At 43.5% G+C, this 22,394-nt stretch overlaps 1 protein-coding gene across 2 annotated transcripts in view; it reads left to right on the top strand.

Moving 5' to 3' along the window:
* Positions 1-22,394, top strand: part of LOC139380704 (radixin-like) — a 35,346-nt gene that overhangs the window by 8,245 nt on the left and 4,707 nt on the right. Inside the window, exons 3-13 of one of the 2 annotated variants that reach the window (XM_071123642.1) lie at positions 9,322-9,405; positions 15,186-15,404; positions 15,529-15,680; positions 15,851-15,934; positions 16,042-16,188; positions 16,549-16,645; positions 16,986-17,149; positions 18,093-18,223; positions 19,296-19,456; positions 21,063-21,155; positions 21,700-21,909. In XM_071123642.1, the coding sequence (XP_070979743.1) occupies positions 9,322-9,405; positions 15,186-15,404; positions 15,529-15,680; positions 15,851-15,934; positions 16,042-16,188; positions 16,549-16,645; positions 16,986-17,149; positions 18,093-18,223; positions 19,296-19,456; positions 21,063-21,155; positions 21,700-21,909 (1,542 nt within the window). The remainder of the gene's footprint in view (positions 1-9,321; positions 9,406-15,185; positions 15,405-15,528; positions 15,681-15,850; positions 15,935-16,041; positions 16,189-16,548; positions 16,646-16,985; positions 17,150-18,092; positions 18,224-19,295; positions 19,457-21,062; positions 21,156-21,699; positions 21,910-22,394) is intronic. The other variant, XM_071123643.1, reaches the window with a different exon arrangement.

Raw genomic sequence — 22,394 nt, 5'->3', positions numbered from 1 at the left:
TACCTGTGGATGTATTTCAAGGCCTACCTTCAAACTCAGTGCCTCTCTGCTTGACATCATGGGAAAATCTAAATAAATCAGCCAAGACCTCAGAAAAAAAATTGTAGACCTCCAAGTCTGGTTCATCCTTGGGAGCAATTTCCAAATGCCTGAAAGTATTGCGTTCATCTGTAGAAACAATAGTATGCAAGTATAAACACAATGGGTCCATGCAGCCGTCATACCGCTCAGGAAGGAGACTTCTGTCTCCTAGACATGCACGTACTTTGGTGCGAAAAGTGCAAATCAATCCAAGAACAACAGCAAAGGAAACCAGCACAAAAGTATCTATATCCATAGTAAAAACGAGTCCTATGTCTACATAACCTGAAAGGCCGCTCAGCAAGGAAGAAGCCACTGCTCCAAAACCACCATTTAAAAAGCCAGACTATGGTTTGCAACTGTACATGGGGACAAAGATCGTACTCTTTGGAGAAATGTCCTCTGGTCTGATGAAACAAAAATAGAACTGTTTAGCCATATTGACCATTGTTATGTTTGGAGGAATAAGGGGGAGGCTTGCAAGCTGAAGAACACCATCCCAACTGTGAAGCACAGGGGTGGCAGCATCATGTTGTGGGGGTGCTTTGCTGCAGGAGGGACTGGTGCACTTCACAAAATATATGGCCCATGAGAGAGGACAATTATATGGATATATTGAAGCAACATCTCAAGACATCAGTCAGGAAGTTGAAGCTTGGTTGCAAATGGGTCTTCCAAATGGACAATGACCCCAAGCATACTTCCAAAGGTGTGGCAAAATGGCTTAAGGACAAAGTCAAGGTATTGGAGTGGCCATCACAAAGCCCTGACCTCAATCCTATAGAACATTTGTGGGCAGAACTGAAAAAGCGTGTGAAAGCAAGGAGGCCTACAACCTGACTCCGTTACACCAGCTCTGTCAGGAGGAATGGGCCAAAATTCACCCAACTTATTGTGGGAAGCTTGTGGAAGGATACCCAAAACGTTTGACCCAAGTTAGGCAATGCTACCAAATACTGTGTTTGTAAACTTCGGACCCACTGGGAATGTGATGAAAGAAATTAAAGCTGAAATTAATCATTCTCTCTACTATTATTCTGTCATTTCACATTCTTAAAATAAAGTGGTGATCCTCACTGACCTAAGACAGGGATTTTTACTAGGATTAAATATCAGGAATTGTGAAACTGAGTTTAAATGTATTTGGCTAAGGTGTATGTAAACTTCCGACTTCAACTGTACATATCTACCTCAATTACCTCGTACTCCTGCAAATCTATCCTGTTGCCTAGCCACTTTATCACTACCTTTTATGTACATGTCTCCCTCAATTACTTAATTCCTCTGCACATCTATCCTGTTGCCCATCCACTTTATCACTAACTATATGTACATCATTACCTCAATTACTTTATTTTCCTCTGCACATCGCCTCAGTACTAGTACCCAGTGTATAAAGCCAAGTTATCGTTACTCATTGTGTATTCATTCCTTGTTTTTTATTTTTCTATTTCCCCTTTTTTCCCCCTCTGCATTGTTGGGAAGTAAGCATTTCACTGTTAGTCTGCAACTGATATTTTTTTTGTACCTTTTTTAGATTTGACTAGATCTGTATACTGCAAATGCGTGGATTGTAAGCGTGTATCACCATTGTAGAGCTATGTGGGGTGCAGTGGGACTTGATGCATTATTGATTTATTGAGGCGTTTTACAGGTTGCCCCTCTGGTCCATCTCACTACTCTCTGCTCCACACCAGCACGCCTGTGCCCACCGGCCACGCCACACACAGTCAGGCTTTAAATATTTCATAACCCAATTTTCATTAATATAATCACACACAGTCAGGCTCTAAATATTTCATAACCCCGTTTTCATTAATATAAAGGGAATTATCCAAGTCACTAAATCTAATTATCAGGTATGAAGTTCACTCACCCATCCCCTCCCTCCACCTCTCCTTAGCCCACACACATAGTAAAATGTAAGCTCTACATAATCCTCCACTCCCCACTTCTACCTTCGCTCTCCCGTGCTCCTTATTTTCTCTACCTTTTGATGTGCTTATAGTCCTCCCCTCTATTGTCTTCCTCTCCTAGTCTCTCTGGCCAGCTCTCTCTCCTTACTTTTCTCTCTCTCTCTCTCTCTCTCTCTCTCTCTCTCTCTCTCTCTCTCTCTCCACCTTTCAGTTAGGAGGATGTGTCTTTGGCCCCAGGCTGTGGGGATTATCTCTGTTGGACCTGGAGATAATGGGACTGCCTAGATGGAGAGGGTAAGGACGGGAGAGGCCTGAGGGTAGATAAGAAGTGGAGATGACAGGAAAGGCAATGAGAAGAAAAGAAAGGACTGGATTGGTGAGAGGAAGGCAGAGAGGAGAAAGGAAGAGGGGACAGGAGTGGTGGGTTATAGTGGGGTGAAGGAGATGATGGGAAGGTGAAGGGTGTGCTGGAGGAGGATGGATGAGTGGTGAAAAGGAGTAAAGCCCAAGTCTGGTCCTCTGCCTTAAAGCCCCTGGTGACCGGCTTAGCAACAAACAGCTGTGCATTTAATTAGGCCTGTCTGGTACTGAACGAAAACACACACACAAACTTGCTTGGGTACAGTGCCTTGCGAAAGTATTCGGCCCCCTTGAACTTTGCGACCTTTTGCCACATTTCAGGCTTCAAACATAAAGATATAAAACTGTATTATTTTGTGAAGAATCAACAACAAGTGGGACACAATCATGAAGTGGAATGACATTTATTGGATATTTCAAACTTTTTTAACAAATCAAAAACTGAAAAATTGGGCGTGCAAAATTATTCAGCCCCTTTACTTTCAGTGCAGCAAACTCTCTCCAGAAGTTCAGTGAGGATCTCTGAATGATCCAATGTTGACCTAAATGACTAATGATGATAAATACAATCCACCTGTGTGTAATCAAGTCTCCGTATAAATGCACCTGCACTGTGATAGTCTCAGAGGTCCGTCAAAAGCGCAGAGAGCATCATGAAGAACAAGGAACACACCAGGCAGGTCCGAGATACTGTTGTGAAGAAGTTTAAAGCCGGATTTGGATACAAAAAGATTTCCCAAGCTTTTAACATCCCAAGGAGCACTGTGCAAGCGATAATATTGAAATGGAAGGAGTATCAGACCACTGCAAATCTACCAAGACCTGGCCGTCCCTCAACTTTCAGCTCATACAAGGAGAAGACTGATCAGAGATGCAGCCAAGAGGCCCATGATCACTCTGGATGAACTGCAGAGATCTACAGCAGAGACTCTGTCCATAGCACAACAATCAGTCGTATATTGCACAAATCTGGCCTTTATGGAAGAGTGGCAAGAAGAAAGCCATTTCTTAAAGATATCCATAAAAAGTTTGCCACAAGCCACCTGGGAGACACACCAAACATGAGGAAGAAGGTGCTCTGGTCAGATGAAACCAAAATTGAACTTTTTGGAAACAATGCAAAACGTCATGTTTGGCGTAAAAGCAACACAGCTGAACACACCATCCCCACTGTCAAACGTGGTGGTGGCAGCATCATGGTTTGGGCCTGCTTTTATTCAGCAGGGAAGAGGGATTGATGGGAAGATGGTTAAAATTGATGGGAAGATGGATGGAGCCAAATACAGGACCATTCAGGTGTTAGAATGGCCAAGAAGAAAACCTGATGGAGTCTGCAAAAGACCTGAGAAAAAATGTCTGTCTCTGATGTGCAAAACGGAGATTTACAGCTGTAAACGCAGCAAAAGGTGGCGCTACCAACAAGCCCAACAGTTTTTGATTTGTTAAAAAATGAAATATCCAATAAATGTCGTTCCACTTCATGAAGATTCTTCACAAAAAAATACAAAATCTGAAATAAAAGAATGGTTCGCAAGGCACTGTATGTAAAGGACTAAATAAACATATCCAGGTGTTACTTCCTGAATTGGGCTGAAACGGAAAGTCAAACGTCCTGTATGTATAGCAGTCCTGACTGTGCATCCAACTTCTGAGACATCTTGCTCCGTCTGCTCTTCTCCTCTGAATCTGTGCGCACACACGAGAACATATATTAAACTATTTCCTCACAGTAATAGCTATGTTTGGCTATAAATCACTGCTACGACACTACACAGAACTCCTCAGTGTCATTGTGGTCCATCGTGTTAATGATGCAGTGTTATTCATCTCCCAGCCTAAGAGGTTAATCCTACATAAATTGTTTTCTGTGCCCCTGTCAGTGTTTCCCTGTTTAGTGGTGTGGGGCAGGTTTTTAAACATTTACATTAAACCATCCCTCAAGGTGTCTGCCACGTTGTTGCCCACCAGTGAAACACGCACACACTATGCGTACATTACATCTGAACCCAGTTTTAGTCTCTTCTAGACAGGAGTCTGTACATGAACAAGGTTTACCTGTGATTGTGTTAAGAGGATTTTCTCTCTGACCAGCGTCACAGTCCAGCTTCAGACCATCAGATGATGGACCCACAGCTAGCACAACACTGACGTGTGTGTGTGTGTGTCTATCTTAGTGTACTGTTGAAGACAACGGTGGTATCGTCTGAGAAAGAGAGCCAGAGACGTGTGTTTTCTATTTAGTTCTCTGGTGATACTGAGCGCTCCTTCCTTTGTCTGTGACTGCAGGTGTGTGTGTATTACTTGATGTACTGACTGGGCCCCAGGAGCTCTATCTAGCTCTATATACAGTCGTGGACAAAAGTTTTGAGAATGACACAAATATGAATGTTCACAAAGTCTGCTGCCTCAGTTTGTATGATGGCAATTTGCATATACTCCAGAATGTTATGAAGAGTGATCAGATGAATTGCAATTAATTGCAAAGTCCCTCTTTGCCATGCAAATGAACTGATCCCCCCCAAAAATTCCACTGCATTTCAGCCCTGCCACAAAAAGACCAGCTGACATTATGTCAGTGATTCTCTCGTTGACAGGTGTGAGTGTTGACGAGGACAAAGCTGGAGATCACTCTGTCATGCTGATTGAGTTTGAATAACATATTGGAAGCTTCAAAAGGAGGGTGGTGCTTGGAATCATTGTTCTTCCTCTGTCAACCATAGTTACCTGCAAGGAAACATGTGCCGTCATCATTGCTTTGCACAAAAAGGGCTTCACAGTCAAGGATATTGCTGCCAGTAAGATTGCACCTAAATAAACCATTTATCTGATCATCAAGAACTTCAAGGAGAGCGGTTCAATAGTTGTGAAGAAGGCCTCAGGGCGCTCAAGAATGTCCAGCAAGCGTCAGGACCGTCTCCTAAAGTTGATTCAGCTGCGGGATCGGGGCACCACCAGTACAGAGCTTGCTCAGGAATGGCAGCAGGCAGGTGTGAGTGCATCTGCACACACAGTGAGGCGAAGACTTTTGGAGGATGGCCTGGTGTCAAGAAAGGCAGCAAAGAAACCACTTCTCTCCAGGAAAAACATCAGGGACAGACTGATATTCTGAAAAAGGTACAGGGATTGGACTGCTGAGGACTGTGGTAAAGTCATTTTCTCTGATGAATCCCCTTTCCGATTGTTTGGGGCATCCGGAAAAAAGCTTGAATGGAGAAGACAAGGTGAGCGCTACCATCAGTCCTGTGTCATGCAGCGCCTCTTCAACCCCAGGAGGCTGAAGAAATTCGGCCTGTCACCGGTTACTAGTCCAACGCTCTAACCACTAGGCTACCCTGCCGTACCTATACCACCCGATGTCACAGGAAGGCCAAAAAGATCATCAAGGACAACAACTACCCGAGCAGCTGCCTGTTCACCCCGCTATCATCCAGAAATGCAATGCAGAAATGCAAGCTCAGTACAGGTGCAGGTGCATCAAAGCTGGGACCGAGAGACTGAAAAACAGCTTCTATCTCAAGGCCATCAGACTGTTAAACAGCCATCACTAACATTGAGTGGCTGCTGCCAACATACTGACTCATCTCTATGTTTAAAGTGGCTAGTGATACATTTATTACAATGCCACTTTATATAATGTTTACATACCCTACATTACTCATCTCATATGTATATACTGTACTCTATACCATCTACTGCATCTTGCCTATGCCGTTCGGCCATCGCTCATTCATATATTCTTATGTACATATTCTTATTCATTCCTTTACACGTGTGTGTGTGTGTGTGTGTGTGTAAGGTAGTTGTTGTGAAATTCTTAGGTTAGATTACTTGTTAGATATTACTGCATGGTCAGAACTAGAAGCACAAGCATTTCGCATTAACATCTGCTAACCATGTGTATGTGACAAATAAAATTTGATTTGATAGGTCCTCTCTCCTTGTGCACTCAGTGGTGGAAAAAGTACCCTATTGTCATACTTGAGTAAAAGTAAAGATACCTTAATAGAAAACGACTCAAGTGAAAGTCACCCAGAAAAAATCATACTTGAGTAAATGTCTGAAAGTATTTAGTTTTAAATGTATCAAAAGTAAATGTAATTGCTAAAATATACCTAAATATCAAAGTAAAAGTATAAATCAAATTTGATTTGTCACATGCGCCGAATACAACCGGTGTAGACCTTACCGTGAAAAGCTTACTTACAAGCCCCTTAACCAACAATGTAATTTACCCCCTTTTCCTCCACAATTTCGTTGCGTTCTTGTCTCATCGCTGCAACTCCCCAACGGGCTCGGGAGAGGCGAAGGTCGAGTTAAACACCCGCCCGCTTAACCCGGAAGCCAGCTGCACCAATGTGTTGGAGGAAACATGGTCCAACTGACATCCGAATTCAGCATGCAGGTGCCCAGTCTGCCACAAGTAGTCGCTAGAGTGTGATGAGCCAAACCCTCCCCTACTCCAGACTATGCTGGACTCCCAGTCACGGCCACTCGGGAGGCCACCAACAAAGCAGTTTTAAGAAAATCGAGTTAAAGTATTTGCTAGATAAACTAAAGTAAAAAATGAATAAAAATTAACACAATAAAATAACAATAATGAGGCTATATACAGGGGGTACCGGTACCAAGTCAATGTGCAGGTTAGTCGAGATAATTTGTACATGTAGGTAGGACCACACCATTTGCTTTTTTTACAGATAGCCAGAGGCACGCTCATTTACATACTAAGCATGTGTTTAGTGACTCCACCAGATTCGATGCAGTAGGGATGACCAGGGATGTTTTCCTGATAAGTGTGTGAAGTAGACACTTTTCCTGTCCTGCTAAGCATTCAAAATGTAACGAGTACTTTTGGGTGTCAGGGAAGATGTATGGAGTAAAAAGTACATAATTTTCTTTCAGGATGTAGTAAAGTAAAAGTTGTAAAAAATATAAATAGCAAAGTACAGATACACCCCAAAACTACGTCAATAGTCCATTAAAATATTTTTACACCACTGCATACAGAGATATGCAGTCCAAGGATGTATCTCAATAGCCTCTTTGGACCATCCTGATCTTCAGAGAGCAGCTGTCAGGATGGTAGATCAGACTTGTATCTCATTTTCATTTCTGTAATTCCCTGTATCCTCTCTCTTCTTATGGAGTATTTTTACTTAAGTACTTTACACCACTGCTTGCATGCTCCTGACAGATCCTCTCCTCGTGCACGCTCCTGATAGACTGCTGCGCCACTCGGAAGCCCCAAAAAGATCCAAGGCACTGCATCTCAGTGCTAGAGGCGTCGCTACAGACCCTGGTTCGATTCCAGGCTGTATCACAACTGGCCGTGCTTGGGAGTCCCATAGGGCGACGCATAATTGTCCCAGCGTTGTCTGGGTTAGGCTGTCATTTGTATATAAGAATTTGTTCTTAACTTAAAAATCCTCTCCTCATGCGTGCTCCTAATATAGCCTCTCTCCTTGTGCACACTCCTGATAGATCCTCTCTCCTTGTGCATGCACACTCCTGATAGATCCTCTCTCCTCGTGCATGCTCCTGATAGATCCTCTGCTTGTGCACACTGCTCTAAATGTGTGCATGCTCTTCAAGCATCTATTTCAGCGTGTATACTTCTCACTGCTAGTGTATTGTCCCCGGCTTCCTCTCTGTTGGTGCTACTGTACTGTATATCCCCAGGCAAGTGCTGTCAGCTGAGTCAGCTAACTATGCACTGGGATATAGACTCCCACTGTCACCCTTCTTATTGCTAGAGGCCAGCCTCTCCTCCTCTTCTGTCAGCCTCTCCTCCTCATTGGGGTTTTATCAGGACACAGCTTCTTGCCTAGCTGCTCAGTATTTTACTGTTGGCTGGCTGATACTGTACGTCTGGCTGGGCCTGACTTGCTGCAGTCACACACACACTGGAGCAAGGGAAGTTCTTCCACACTGACTGGAAGGGAGATGGATGGCCACATATTTGGACTGAAGCAACAAATGACCCAAATAGTTTTGATAGGCTAAATGTTTCTTGATGTTTGGGTACGAGACTTGTTGCAGTTGTTCTGAGGCCTCTGTGTTCCGTAGGTGGGATTTAGATGGTGTGTGTTTTCATTAATGGGTAAAAGGTCGTATGACTTATCTGAGGTGATGAATTAACATACTTACGATGTCCTGGATTGCATTTGATTGTTTATTGCCCCTGGTGCAAATCTGTAATACTTAGTTTCTTCCCTTTTCCGTCTCCGTCTTTGGCCCACCTCTCAGCTCCTAGAACAGAACAACACTGCAATATTCACTCCTCAAGTTCTTCAGGCACAGAGGATTTACTTTTTAAAGCGGTGAATAATTCAAACCCATGGAGTTCTGTTTCTGTACAAGTAATGTTTACTCATTCATGCACTAAATGGCACAGACAAATGGCTGCTGCTGCTATTCTGGTGCCAAATCACTGCTATCGGTTCCCTCTTTGTGTGTGTGAGAGAGAGAGTGTTTTCGTCTTCATGTTTGTGGCACAGCCCTCTTGGCTACATCGTTGCTCAACTTAAAGTGGTAGTTGACCCAAATTAGGAAATGACAATGTGTATGTAGATGTCCAACAAGAGGATAGGGATATTTATAGAATAATGATAAGCAGTGGACCACACACTCTCCCTCACATCTTCAGCAGAAGACTGCACAAAGGTGCCCACTCAACACAAGGATATTAAATCCAACATCCATGTGAACACACATTAGGCTTTAGCTCCTGGCTCCCTCTCTCTAATTCCCATGCAGCGATGTGTCCCATGCAGTGTACTGGGTTCAGTCGTGGCTGCTGTATACATGAACAACATGTGTTCTCTTCTCTCCAGCTGTGAGATAAAGGGGACGGGGTGCAGCTGAGTAGACTGATAGAGGGGGGAGCAGCCTGCCACGTGGGCTTTGTGACGCATACTTGTATAAATGTATCTTTGGGGAAGTTAACATGTGTGTCTGTGTATAGATCAATGTGCGTGTCACCACCATGGATGCAGAGCTGGAGTTTGCCATCCAGCCCAACACCACCGGCAAACAGCTCTTTGACCAGGTAAGCATGGCTTTAATTCAGCTCTCATGCTCACTCCCTCACATACAGACTAGCATCATGACCAGGTAAGCATAAGGTTAATTTACTTCTCACTTACACTACTCACTTACAGACACGTACAACAAACACACACTGCTGAGTGTCAACAAGGCTGGGAGCTGGACTGGTCTAGCCTGTGTGTGTGTGTGTGTGTGTGTGTGTGTGTGTGTGTGTGTGTGTGTGTGTGTGTGAAAAAAATAAAAAATATATGCAGGAGTACGAGGTAATTGGGGTAGATATGTACAGTTGAAGTCTGAAGTTTAAATACACCTTAGCCAAATACATTTAAACTCAGTTTTTCACAATTCTTGACATTTAATCCTAGTAAAAATTCCGTCAAAGGTCGGTTAAGATCACCACTTTATTTTGTGAATGTCAGAATAATAGTAGAGTTATTTATTTCAGCTTTTATTTCCTTCATCACATACCCAGTGGGTCAAAAGTTTACATACACTCAATTAGTATTTGGTAGCATTGCCTTTAAATTGTTGAACTTCCACAAGCTTCCCATAATAAGTTGGATGAATTTTGGGCCATTCCTCCTGACAGAGCTGGTGTAACTGAGTCAGGTTTGTAGGCCTCCTTGCTCGCACACGCTTTTTCAGTTCTGCCCACAAATGTTCTATAGGATTGAGGTCAGGGCTTTGTGATGGCCACTCCAATACCTTGACTTTGTTGTCCTTAAGCCATTTTGTCACAACTTTGGAAGTATGCTTGGGGTCATTGTCCATTTGGAAGACCCATTTGCAACCAAGCTTCAACTTCCTGAATGATGTTGCGTCAATATATATACACAATTTTCCTTTCATCATGATGTCATCTATTTTGTGAAGTGCACCAGTCCCTCCTGCAGCAAGCACCCCCACAACATGATGCTGTCATACTTGCTGAGTGGCCTTTCAGGTTATGTCGATATAGGACTCATTTTACTGTGGATATAGATACTTTTGTACCTGTTTCCTCCAGCATATTCACAAGGTCCTTTGTTCTGGGATTAATTTGCACTTTTCGCACCAAAGTACGTTCCTTCCTAAGCGGTATGACGGCTGCGTGGTCCCATGGTGTTTATACTTGTGTACTATTGTTTGTACTATTGTTGAACGTGGTACCTTCAGACGTTTGGAAATTGCTCCCAAGGATGAACCAGACTTGTGGAGGTCTACTTTTTTTAGGTCCTGGCTGATTTCTTTAGATGTTCCCATGATGTCAAGTAGAGAGGCAGTGAGTTTGAAGGTAGGCCTTGAAATACATCCACAGGTACGTCTCCAATTGACTCAAATGATGTCAAATTACTCAAATTATGCCTAACAGAAGCTTCTAAAGCCATGACATCATTTTCTGGAATTTTCCAAGCTGTTTAAAGATACAGTCGACTTAGTGTATGTAAACTTCTGACCCACTGGAATTGTGATACAGTGAAATCTGTCTATAAACAATTGTTGGAAAAATAACTTGTGTCATGCACAAAGTAGATGTCCTAACTGACTTTACTTTGTTAACAAGAAATTTGTGGAGTGGTCATTTGCAGCTCCACTCCAAAGATTGTCTGACAATTCTCCCCAATGCGACTAGTTCATTCTGTAGTGTTGGAATGGAGCCCAGCTCTGACTCAACAGGAATCCTCTTCTGTTGACTGGGCTCTGCTGGTTCCCCTCACAGCTCATCAGAGTGTGTGCGCCACTCAGTCATTGGACTCCATTGACCTTAACTTACTCTCGCATGCACACACGGTCATGCTCACTACAACACGCCTGAACGTGCGCGCAGACACACACACTTGTTTAACAATTTATAACCATTCAAAATCCTTTTTTCCCCAAACCTAATTCTAACATCAATTATACCTTAACCTAAGTCCCCTAGAAATAGCATTTGACCTAACAAAATGTTACCAGTTGGTCAAATTTTTGTTTGTTTACTATTCTTGTGGGGACTGCTGGTCCCCACAGGTATAGTTAAACACCTCCATCAACTTCTGTTCGCTGCTGATGGAGCACATCGGGCCTGCTTCAGTCAGTGTTGGACAGCTGGTTTCCATGGTGACTGACAAATACACAGAGAGACAGAGATCCGGTGAGTCAGGCTTTCTGTCTGTCAGAGCCTCAGTGTGTGTTATAAATACAAAGACAGGAGCAGTGTGTGCATGTGTGCTTAGATACGGACGCCACCTGACGTCAGACTAGGATCAACAGTTGGCCCAGTGTAGAGACTCTTTTTGAGAGAGAGTATGTCTGCAGAGCTGAGTGCAACGGAGTGGCTTGTGTGTGTGTGTGTGTGTGTGTGTGTGTGTGTGTGTGTGTGTGTATTTGCATTTCTGAATTACAGTAAGATGAGCACAGTAAAGAAGACTCCTTTGATAATTTCATGACGTCAATGATAACATATTTAATCTAATATGACTTGTTTCTCCTATCGCACAAAAATAGGCATCATGGTGATATGCATCAATATTATTATTCACATAACTACTTTACATACTCATCCACTTCTGCAATTTTGGATCCATTTGTTGAGAGAGTGCTTTCGGAAGGTATTCCGACCCCTTGACATTTTCAAATTTTGTTACGTTCCTTATTCTAAAATGGATTAAATAAAAACAATTCTTCATCAATCTACACACGATACCCCATAATGACAAAGTGAAAACAGGTTTCAGAAATGTTTGCAAATGTATTAAAACTAAACTTTTACAGAAGTATTCAGACCTTTTGCTATGCGACTCGAAATTGAGCTCCGGTGCATCCTGCTTCCATTGGTCATCCTCTAGATGTTTCTACAACTTGATTGGAGTCCACCTGTGGTAAATTCAATTATTTGGACATGATTTGGAAAGGTACACACCTTTCTATATAAGGTCCAATAGCTGACAGTACATGTCAGAGCAAAAAATCAAGCCATGAGGTTGAAGGAATTGTCCGTGTAACTCCGAGACAGGATTGTGTCGAGGCGCAGATCTGGGGACGAGTACCAAAACAATTCTTCAGCATTAAAGGTCCCCATGATAACAGTGGTCTCCATCATTCTTAAATGTAAGAAGTGGAACCACCAAGACTCTTCCTAGAGCTGGATGCCAGGCCAAACTGAGCAATCGGAGGAGAAGGGCCTTGGTCAGGGAGGTGACCAAGAACCTGATGGTCACTCTGACAGAGCTCCAGTGTTCCTCTGTGGAGATGAGAGAACCTTCCAGAAAGACAACCATCCCTGTAGCACTCCACCAATCAGGCCGTTTATGTTAGTGGCCAGATTGAAGCCACTCCTCAGTAAAAAGCACATGACAGCCCGATTTGGAGTTTCCCAAAAGGCACCTAAAGTAGACTCGGACCATGAGAAACAAGATTCTCTGGTCTGTTGGAACCAAGATTCAACTCTTTGGCCTGAATGCAAGTGTCACGTCACCTGGCACCATCCCTATGGTCAAGCATGGTGGTGGCAGCATCATGCTGTGGGGATGTTTTTCAGCGGCAGGGACTGGGAGACTAGTCAGGATCGAGGGAAAGATGAACGGAGCAAAGTACAGAGAGATCCTTGATAAAAACCTGCTCCAGAGCGCTCAAGACCTCAGACTGGGGGCGAAGGTTCACCTTCCAACAGGACAATGACCCTAAGCACACAGCCAAGACAACGCATTGGTGGCTTTGGGACAAGTCTCTGAATGTCCTTTAGTGGCCCAGCCAGAGCCTGGACTTGAATCCGATCGAACATCTTTGGAGAGACCTGAAAATAGCTGTGCAGCGATGCTCCCCATCCAACCTGATAGAGCTTGAGAGGATCTGCAGAGAAGAATGGGAGAAACTCCCCAAATACAGGTGTGCCAAGCTTGTTGTGTCATACCCAAGAATACTCGAGGCTGTAATCGCTGCCATAGTTTCTTTAGCAAAGTACTGAGTAAAGGGTCTGAACTTATGTAAATGTGATATTTCCGTTTTTTGTATTTTTTTTATGAATTTGCAAACATTTCTAAAAACCTATTTTTGCCTTGTCATTATGGGGTATTGTGTGTAGATTTGAGAAAAAATGAAAATGTAATACATTTTAGAGTAAGGTTGTAACGTAACATAACGTGGAAAAAGTCAAGTGGTCTGAATACTTTCCGAATACACTGTGTGGGTGGAACGAACTGAAGATGGGACAGCCGGGCATTCATGCGGTTGCGTCTGTTTATGCTGTTAAATGGACTCTACAACATTTTCTCAGATTGAGCAGCCCCCAACTCCACCCCCATAAAAATACATTGCGATCCTCCACACAATCACATTACACAACAAACACAGTACAATACACCAGCAAGCACCACATTACAACTGTACATCCAGTTGTGCAACTGAGTCCTGGAATTCCTGACGGGCCACCCCTAGGTGGTGAAGGTTGGAAACAACACCTCCACTTCGTTGATCCTCAACACAGGGGCCCTACAAGGGTGCGTGCTCAGCCCCCTCCTGTCCTCCCTATTCACCCATGACTACGTGGCCACGCACGCCTCCAACTCAATCATCAAGTTTGCAGACGACACTACAGTAGTAGGCCTGATTACCAACAATGACGAGACAGCCTACAGGGAGGAGGTGAGGGCCCTGGCGGAGTGGTGCCAGGAAAATAACCTCTCCCTCTTCGTCAACAAAACAAAGGAGATGATCGTGCACTTCAGGAAACAGCAGAGGGAGCACGCCCATCCACATCGACGGAACCACAGTGGAGTTTCACGTTCCTCTGCATACACATCACTGACAAACTGAAATGGTCCACCCACACAGACAGTGCGGTGAAGAAGGCGCAACAGCGCCTCTTCAACCTCAGGAGGCTGAAGAAATTTGGCTTGGCCCCTAAGACCCTCAAACTTTTGCAGATGCACAATTGAGAGCATCCTGTTGGGCTGTATCACCGCCTGGTACAGCAACTGCTCCGCCCGCAACCACAGGGCTCTCCAGAGGGTGGTGCAGTCTGCCCAACGCATCACTGGGGGCACACTGCCTGCCCTCCAGGACACCTACACCACCCGATGTCACAGGATGGCCAAAAGGATCATCAAGGATATCAACCACCCGAGCCACGGCCCGTTCACTCCGCTACCATCCAGAAGGCGAGGTCAGTACAGGTGCATCAAAGCTGGGACTGAGAGATTGAAAAACAGCTTCTATCTCAAGGCCATCAGACTGTTAAATAGCCATCACTAGCTGCATACCACCCGTTTACTCAACCCTGCACCTTAGAGGCTGCTGCCCTAAAGACATGGAATCACTGGCCACTTTAATAATAGATCACTAGTCACTTTTTAATAATGTTTTACATGCTGCTTTACTCATCTCATATGTGTATAGACTGTATTCTATTCTACTGTATTTTAGTCAATACCACTCCGACATTGCTCATCCTAATATTTACATATTTCCTAATTCCATTCTTTCACTTTTTAGTTTTGTGTGTTGTGAATTGTTAGATACTACTGCACTGTTGTAGCTAGGAAAACAAGCATCTCGCTACACCCGCAATAACATCTTCTAAATATGTGCATGGGACCAATAAGATTTGATTTTAATGATAACTCTGGGTTTGTTGCCCCTGGCTCCTCCTTGTTAGCCATATTGCCAACTTGGCCTGGCCAAACAAAGTTCAACATTGCTTGAATACCTCGGCCCCATCCCAAACATCCCCACAGAGAAGACCACCCTCAACCTCACACACACAACCCACCCCAACGCACCTATAGATAGCCTGCTAATCATTGATGCATTTTGTGTTTTCAGGTGGTGAAGACAGTGGGCCTCCGGGAGGTGTGGTTCTTTGGCCTGCAGTACACAGACAGTAAAGGTTACAGCACGTGGCTCAAACTCAATAAGAAGGTGACACAGCAGGATGTGAAGAAGGAGAACCCTCTGCAGTTCAAGTTCAGAGCCAAGTTCTTCCCTGAGGACGTGTCTGAAGAACTCATCCAGGAGATCACGCAGAGACTCTTCTTCCTGCAGGTAACACACACGCGCGCTCGCACTCACACACAGTTCTACAGTGTGTCCTTTGTACTCACAATGTACATTGCAGATCCAAACAAAGTATTCAAACAAGCGTGTGTGTGTTCCCTGCCCATTCCAGGTGAAGGAGGCCATCCTGAACGATGAGAACTACTGTCCTCCAGAGACAGCCGTGTTGCTGGCCTCCTACTCTGTCCAGGCCAAGTATGCAGACTACAGCAGAGACGTCCACAAGCCTGGTTACCTCACCTCCGACCGCCTGCTGCCACAGAGGTCTGTACTCCATATCCATTCCTCTGTCCCCCTCAGAGGGAGTGTGTTCTTTCTTAAATGAGCTGTTCTTTAGTAAAGTGGCTCAACTCCCTGACAATAAATCTGTTTGGTCTTTTGATGCCAGGCCTCTACTGTGGCTCTGTTTGAATAACCCTGTGTGCGTTCTGCAGAGTGCTGGAGCAGCACAAGTTGACTAAGGAACAGTGGGAGGACAGAATACAGACCTGGCATGAGGAACACACAGGCATGCTCAGGTAGGTCTGTGTATGTGTCTTTGTATGAGAGTGTTTGTATCACACTTTCTCCTCTACACGTTATAACGTATAAGTTATAACTTTATAATGTGTGTTTGTGTACATAGAGAGGACTCTGTGATGGAGTATCTGAAGATAGCCCAGGACCTGGAAATGTATGGAGTCAACTACTTTGAGATCAAGAACAAGAAGGGAACCGAGTTGTGGCTGGGTGTGGATGCACTGGGACTCAATATCTACGAACATGAGGACAAGTACGCAATACTGACTTATACAATGTGGAATAATTATTTGTCCACTTATTTATTTGATATACTCCATGACACTATCGCCCTCTGCTAGCCATGGATGGTACCTCTAGTTTCATTTTGTACTACTCTGACATCAAATCAAATGTTATTAGTCACATGTGCCAAATACAACAGGTGTAGGTAGACCTTACAGTGAAATACTTACTTGCGAGCCCCTAACCAACAATGCAGTTTAAAGAAATACGGATAAGACTAAGAAATAAAAGTAACAAGTACTGTAGATAGGTAGTTATCTTCCTATTGCATATTACTGTACTAGCATAGTGTTGAGACAGTCTGTGTTTTCCCTTCCCTCCACCCCAGGTTGACACCAAAGATTGGCTTCCCCTGGAGTGAGATCAGAAACATCTCCTTCAACGACAAGAAGTTTGTCATCAAACCCATCGACAAGAAAGCCCCAGTAAGTCCGTCTACCGGGAAGGCAGGGGACCCTTCTTCCCGGGAAGGCAGGGGACCCTTCTTCCCGGGAAGGCAGGGGACCCTTCTTCCCGGGAAGGCAGGGGACCCTTCTTCCCGGGAAGGCAGGGGACGGTGGGAGGAAATAATACAACACAATGTACAATAAACAATGAGAATATAATAATAATAATAATAATAATAATAATAATAATAATAATAATAATAATATTGGAGTAGAGTTGTCCACCCCTGTTCTCCACCTTGCACTGTCTGTAAATGACCTGTAAATTGAATTAACCCCTTCCTCTCCTCTTCCATTTTCTCCCCTCCTCTCACTGCAGGACTTTGTATTCTACGCACCACGGTTGCGGATTAACAAGCGTATCCTGGCGCTGTGCATGGGGAACCACGAGCTGTACATGAGGAGGAGGAAGCCTGATACCATCGAGGTGCAGCAGATGAAAGCCCAGGCCCGGGAGGAGAAACACCACAAACAGATGGAGCGGTACAGTACTGGGCGAACACATGCAGACATGTGGTTGTGATTCTGACCAGAAGGGGGCAGCATTGTATTAAAATATGTCTGGTCTGCATTAGAACCACATAAAAGGTAAATCTCTGTATTTCCTTGATTCCCAAAAGGAGGGGAGAAGAGAGGATACAGGGAATTACAGAAATGAAAATGAGATACAAGTCTGATCTACCATCCTGACAGCTGCTCTCTGAAGATCAGGATGGTCCAAAGAGGCTATTGAGATACATCCTTGGACTGCATATCTCTGTATGCAGTGGTGAAAAAATATTTTAAAGGACTATTTACGTAGTTTTGGGGTGTATCTGTACTTTGCTATTTATATTTTTCACAACTTTTTACTTTTACTTTACTACTTTCCTAAAGTAAAAAGTACTTTTTACTCCACTACAGTTTCCCTGAAACCAAAAGGTACTTGTTACATTTTGAATGCTCAGACAGAACAGAATTATGGTCCAATTCACACACCTATCAATATAACGCGTTGTCATCCCTACTGCCTCGGCTCTGGCAGACTCACTAAACACATGTATATACTGTGTTTGTAATTCATGTATGAGTGTTGGAGTGTGCCCTTGACTGTCCATAAAAACATATATTTTTTAATTGTGCCGTCTGGTTTGCTTAATATAAGGAATTTTATGTATAGTTTTTACTTTTTCACTTTTACTCAAGTATGACAATTGAGCAGTTTTTCCAATGCTGTTATGTGCATTTTTGTGTGTCTTGTCTTTTTGTAAAGCATCTTAGAATGTTGTACCTATTTTGGGATGATAATATTTTATACATAAAAATATAGTTTGATATTGAATATTATTTATATATATCCGTCAACCGGGATATATATTCTACAATTAGTTCAATTAATTTGAATATATTATTAGCCCAGGCATGTTCATTGTCTTTTGTTTTACAGAGCCCAGCTAGAAAACGAGAAGAAAAAACGAGCGCACGCAGAGAAAGAGAGGGAGAAGATGGAGAAAGAGAAGGATGAGCTGATCCAGAGACTCAGACAGATTGAGGAACAGACGCTAAAGGCCCAGAAAGGTATACACACACACACACACACACGCTAAGGATACATCAGAGGAAAAATGACTGATTTGCATTCTCTCGCTTATTTTTAAATGTCATAGGTTAACCTTGCAAGCAACACCTTGGTGTTACACTAAAGGAATCCGCGTGCTTCCAAGCCGAAACAATTCTCAAGACTTTGTGTATATATTATGAGGACATTTTGTGACATATTTGTTCGTTCTAGACCTTTTTTCCGGCTGTTCTGCCACACTGAAGAAAAAAAAGAATACTGCACCAAACAACTTAGTTAGATGTAAAATTGCACTACTAAGATCTCCTTGTCAAAAATGTCAAAATTAATGACAGATTTCTTGAATTATTTTCGATTTATTCTGATTATTTTTAGGAAGTGTTTACTGGCTACGTCATCTCAAAATGGACGCCTTTTTTATAGTTTTTCAAGGGAAGGTCTTTTAAGTGAGTATGCGAGCACACTCATTCGGCTCAGCTAGTTGAGGCACCAGCCGAACTGAAGCATGCTGACGCCTTAACACCCACTATAGTACACACCTGGTGTTCAGACACTCAATTACCACAGAACAAGTTCACAGCTACAAAATTTGCATTCAAGCCTCTTATCAGGAGGAGTGAGGAATGGAATATCAGTTAGAGATGGGCATAGGATGACACTGCCAGCTGTTATATCATGTTACGGGAACATTCTCTATTGTTGGCCCTTGACTTGTTGCACCACAGCTTTTCTGTTAGGACAGGACACAGCATGCCTGGGGTGTATTTGCATAGAGTGAAGTCATGGACAAGTATTAGCCATTGAGGCTGTAGTGCTGACATTATGGTGCCTCTAGAAATCTGATTTTATAATATAGATGAGGCCTTTCTCAGGTAAACACTGTCATTCCATTGGAGATTATTTGAGTACTCCTCTTGTTTCATAAAATATATAGATTAATGTGTGAATGTATATCAGGAAAGATGGGTGTGATTCTTGCTCAGATCGGAGTATATTTGCCATAAATTGTTGTCAATTGTGTGTGTACCTTTGCCTGTCTCTGTCTGTGTCGTTCTGTGTACGCTCATACAGAGCTGGAGGATCAGACACGCAGGGCCCTGGAGTTGGACCAGGAGAGGAAGAGAGCGAAGGAAGAGGCAGAGAGGTTGGAGAAAGAGAAACAGGCAGCAGAGGAGGCCAAAGCAGAGCTGGTTAAACAGGCTGCTGACCAGATGAAGAACCAGGAACAACTGGTAACACATCACATCACCAGTCTGGGCCACGCTTTGGATCAGGGCCCCGTTTACTGAACATACTTTCAGTGCATACTTCTTTCCTTCCTTCCTTGAAAAAAATCACTGATCTTATATGAAATGATTAGTGAATGCAATATGATAAAACACCTTACTCTGCTTTCTATTTGTTGATTACGTCAAGGAAGGATGGGTCTTAGTGTAGTTAACCATGTAAATATACCTACTGTAGGCAGGTATACAGTAATTCTCTAAATCAACAATCTCCTCTGGATTGTGCAATTATCACACTAAAACAGTTGTAAATTCTCTATTCTACATTATAAACTGGGTGGTTCGAGCCCTGAATGCTGATTGGTTGACAGCCGTGTTATTTCAGATGGAATAACACAGGTATTTTTATTTATTTAACCTTCATTTAACTAGGCAAGTATAACAGCATTTATTTTTACTGCCGTAATTACATTGGTAACCAATTTAGAATAGCAATAAGGCACCTCGGGTTTGTGCTATATGGCCAATATACCACTGCTAAGGGTTGTATGCAGGCACTCTGCGTTGCGTCATGCATAAGAACAGCCATTAACCGTAGTATATTGGCCATATACCACAAACCCCTGAGGTGCATTATTGCTTAGACATATCATCACTGTAATAACCCTGTCCCTGCTCTATTATCACCATGTCAATACATACAGTTGTATGTAAATAAGTGAGACTGACTTTTGTAAACACCTCCTCTGGTCACACTAGATTTTATGGATGGTTTTACTAGCATTCCACAGGTGATTTGGTTATTTGGTAATTCCTCATGGTATTTTCTTGGTCTTTCACTTGACATGCCTAAGCCCAACGCATAGCTCAACTTTGTGCTTCAGCTCCAAATGACTGAATATGGTCTTATTTAGAGATAGTCATTGTTTTAAAGGGATAGTTCACCCAAATGACAAAATAACATATTGCTTTCCTTACCCTGTGAGCAGTTTATGGCAAAGGTATGACAGCAACCCATGCTTTGGTTTTGTTTACCTGGCCACTGTTTCTGGCCATTGTGGCGCAACTCCAATGCAAGTCATGCACTTCATGTCCAAATCATCCTAAAATAAAATAAAATGTATTGTATAACTCAATGAAGTTTCAAATGGATGATTTGGACATGCATTTGATTTGTGGCCAGGTAAACAATAGTGAAGCATGAATTGCTGACACACCTTGTCCAGAGACTGCTTACAGGGTAAGGAAACCTAAATGCAATTTGGGTGAACTTTCTCTTTATGCGTAGGGACATAACATTGATGTATTTGGTTTGATGCTGTGTTGGAAGGCCCTGAGGCAGTAACCTTTGTAGATTGAAGTGTTAATGGGGGAATTCTATCCTCTTACCAGCCTCTCTCCCTCTGGTATTCCAGGTAATATTTCATAGGTGGTATATCATGTTAACAATACTCACCACAGAACCACGTGTCAATTTATATTGATATTGGTTGGTCATTAAGTTTAATGTGGAGGAGAATGGGCCATGGCCAACTCTTGCAGTCTGGTGGACAGTGTGTTGGGGTGTGTGTGTGTGTGTGACAGAAGTGTGCCTTGTGCTTGTCGCTCGCAGGCCGCTGAGCTAGGAGAATTCACCGCCAAAATCGCTCTGCTTGAAGAGGCCAAAAGGAAAAAGGAAGAGGAAGCGACAGAATGGCAACACAAAGTAACAGTTACCTCCTCTACCTCTCTCTGACCCCCACATGCCCCCTGCGCTTACTGAACTAATGCATTATTATAATGGTGTCTGTGTCTAAATGTGTGGGGGTGTGTGACCTCAAACCAAATAGTATAACAGCTTTCCTAAAATAACTTCAAAAGGTTTTGTGTATGTGTGGGAGCTGAGGTTGAAATTGTGAGCGAGGATTTGTTTTCATTGTGTGTCTGTCCTTTTTATTTGCATGTTAACCCGTTACTGTGTGCATGAATGTTTTACTGCTTTTTACAAGTCTCTGGCCTGCTCAGGCCCTACACGTGCATTACCTTTTAAATACAGATGTCCCTGTGTTTTGGCAAATGTATCTTAAAATGTGTTGGTGTATGAGTTTGTGTGTGTGAAAGCAACAATGTTTGTTCTACCTGTTGTGGATCCAAATAGAATATTGAAATGTGTCAGTACTGTGTGATAGTTATGTACAATACAGTAGATAAGCACTTTATTGAACGCCAAGTGACAGTATTTCGCACATTAACCTCCCCCTCCCCACTAGGCCATCTCAGCCCAGGAGGACCTGGAGAAGACTAAAGAGGAGCTGAAGTCTGTGATGTCATCACCCCCGGCGCCAGAGCACGATGAGCAGGATGAGACGAATGCTGAGGGTAGCACCGAGCTGCACAGTGATGGGGTCACCAGCCACCACAGCGAGGAGGAACGTGTCACAGAGGCCCAGAAGAACGAACGCGTCAAGGAACAGCTGCAGGTAGACTAATGAAGACATGGCCTCACTTACATTTAACATTTTAGTCATTTAGCAGACGCTCTCTCCAGAGCGACTTACTGTACAATTAGTGCATTCCTCTTAAGATAGCTAGGTGAGGCAACAATACATCACAATGGTCCTCTGTAGCTCAGTGGGTAGAGCATGGCTCTTGCAACGCCAAGATAGTGGGTTCAATTCCTGGAATTACCCCTATGTGAGAAAAGGTTGTACTCTATGGATATTGAAGAGCATTAACCTGTGTGTCACCGCTTTGATGTTTGCAGAGAACGACAGGGTGTTGTCCAGGGTCACGCCAAGGTTCTTTGCACTCTGGGAAGGGGACACTGTGGAATTGTCAACCGTGATGGAGAGGTCATGGAGTGGGCAGGCCTTTCCCAGGAGATAGAGCAGCTCTGTTTTGTTGAGCTTGAGGTGGTGGTCAGACATCCAAGCTGAGATGTCTGCCAGGCAGGCAGAGATGCGCG

The sequence above is a fragment of the Oncorhynchus clarkii genome, chromosome 22 (assembly GCF_045791955.1).
Source record: "Oncorhynchus clarkii lewisi isolate Uvic-CL-2024 chromosome 22, UVic_Ocla_1.0, whole genome shotgun sequence".
NCBI lineage: Eukaryota > Metazoa > Chordata > Actinopteri > Salmoniformes > Salmonidae > Oncorhynchus > Oncorhynchus clarkii.
Note: the sequence above shows the minus strand (reverse complement) of the source record. Positions and strands in the feature narration are given on the sequence as shown.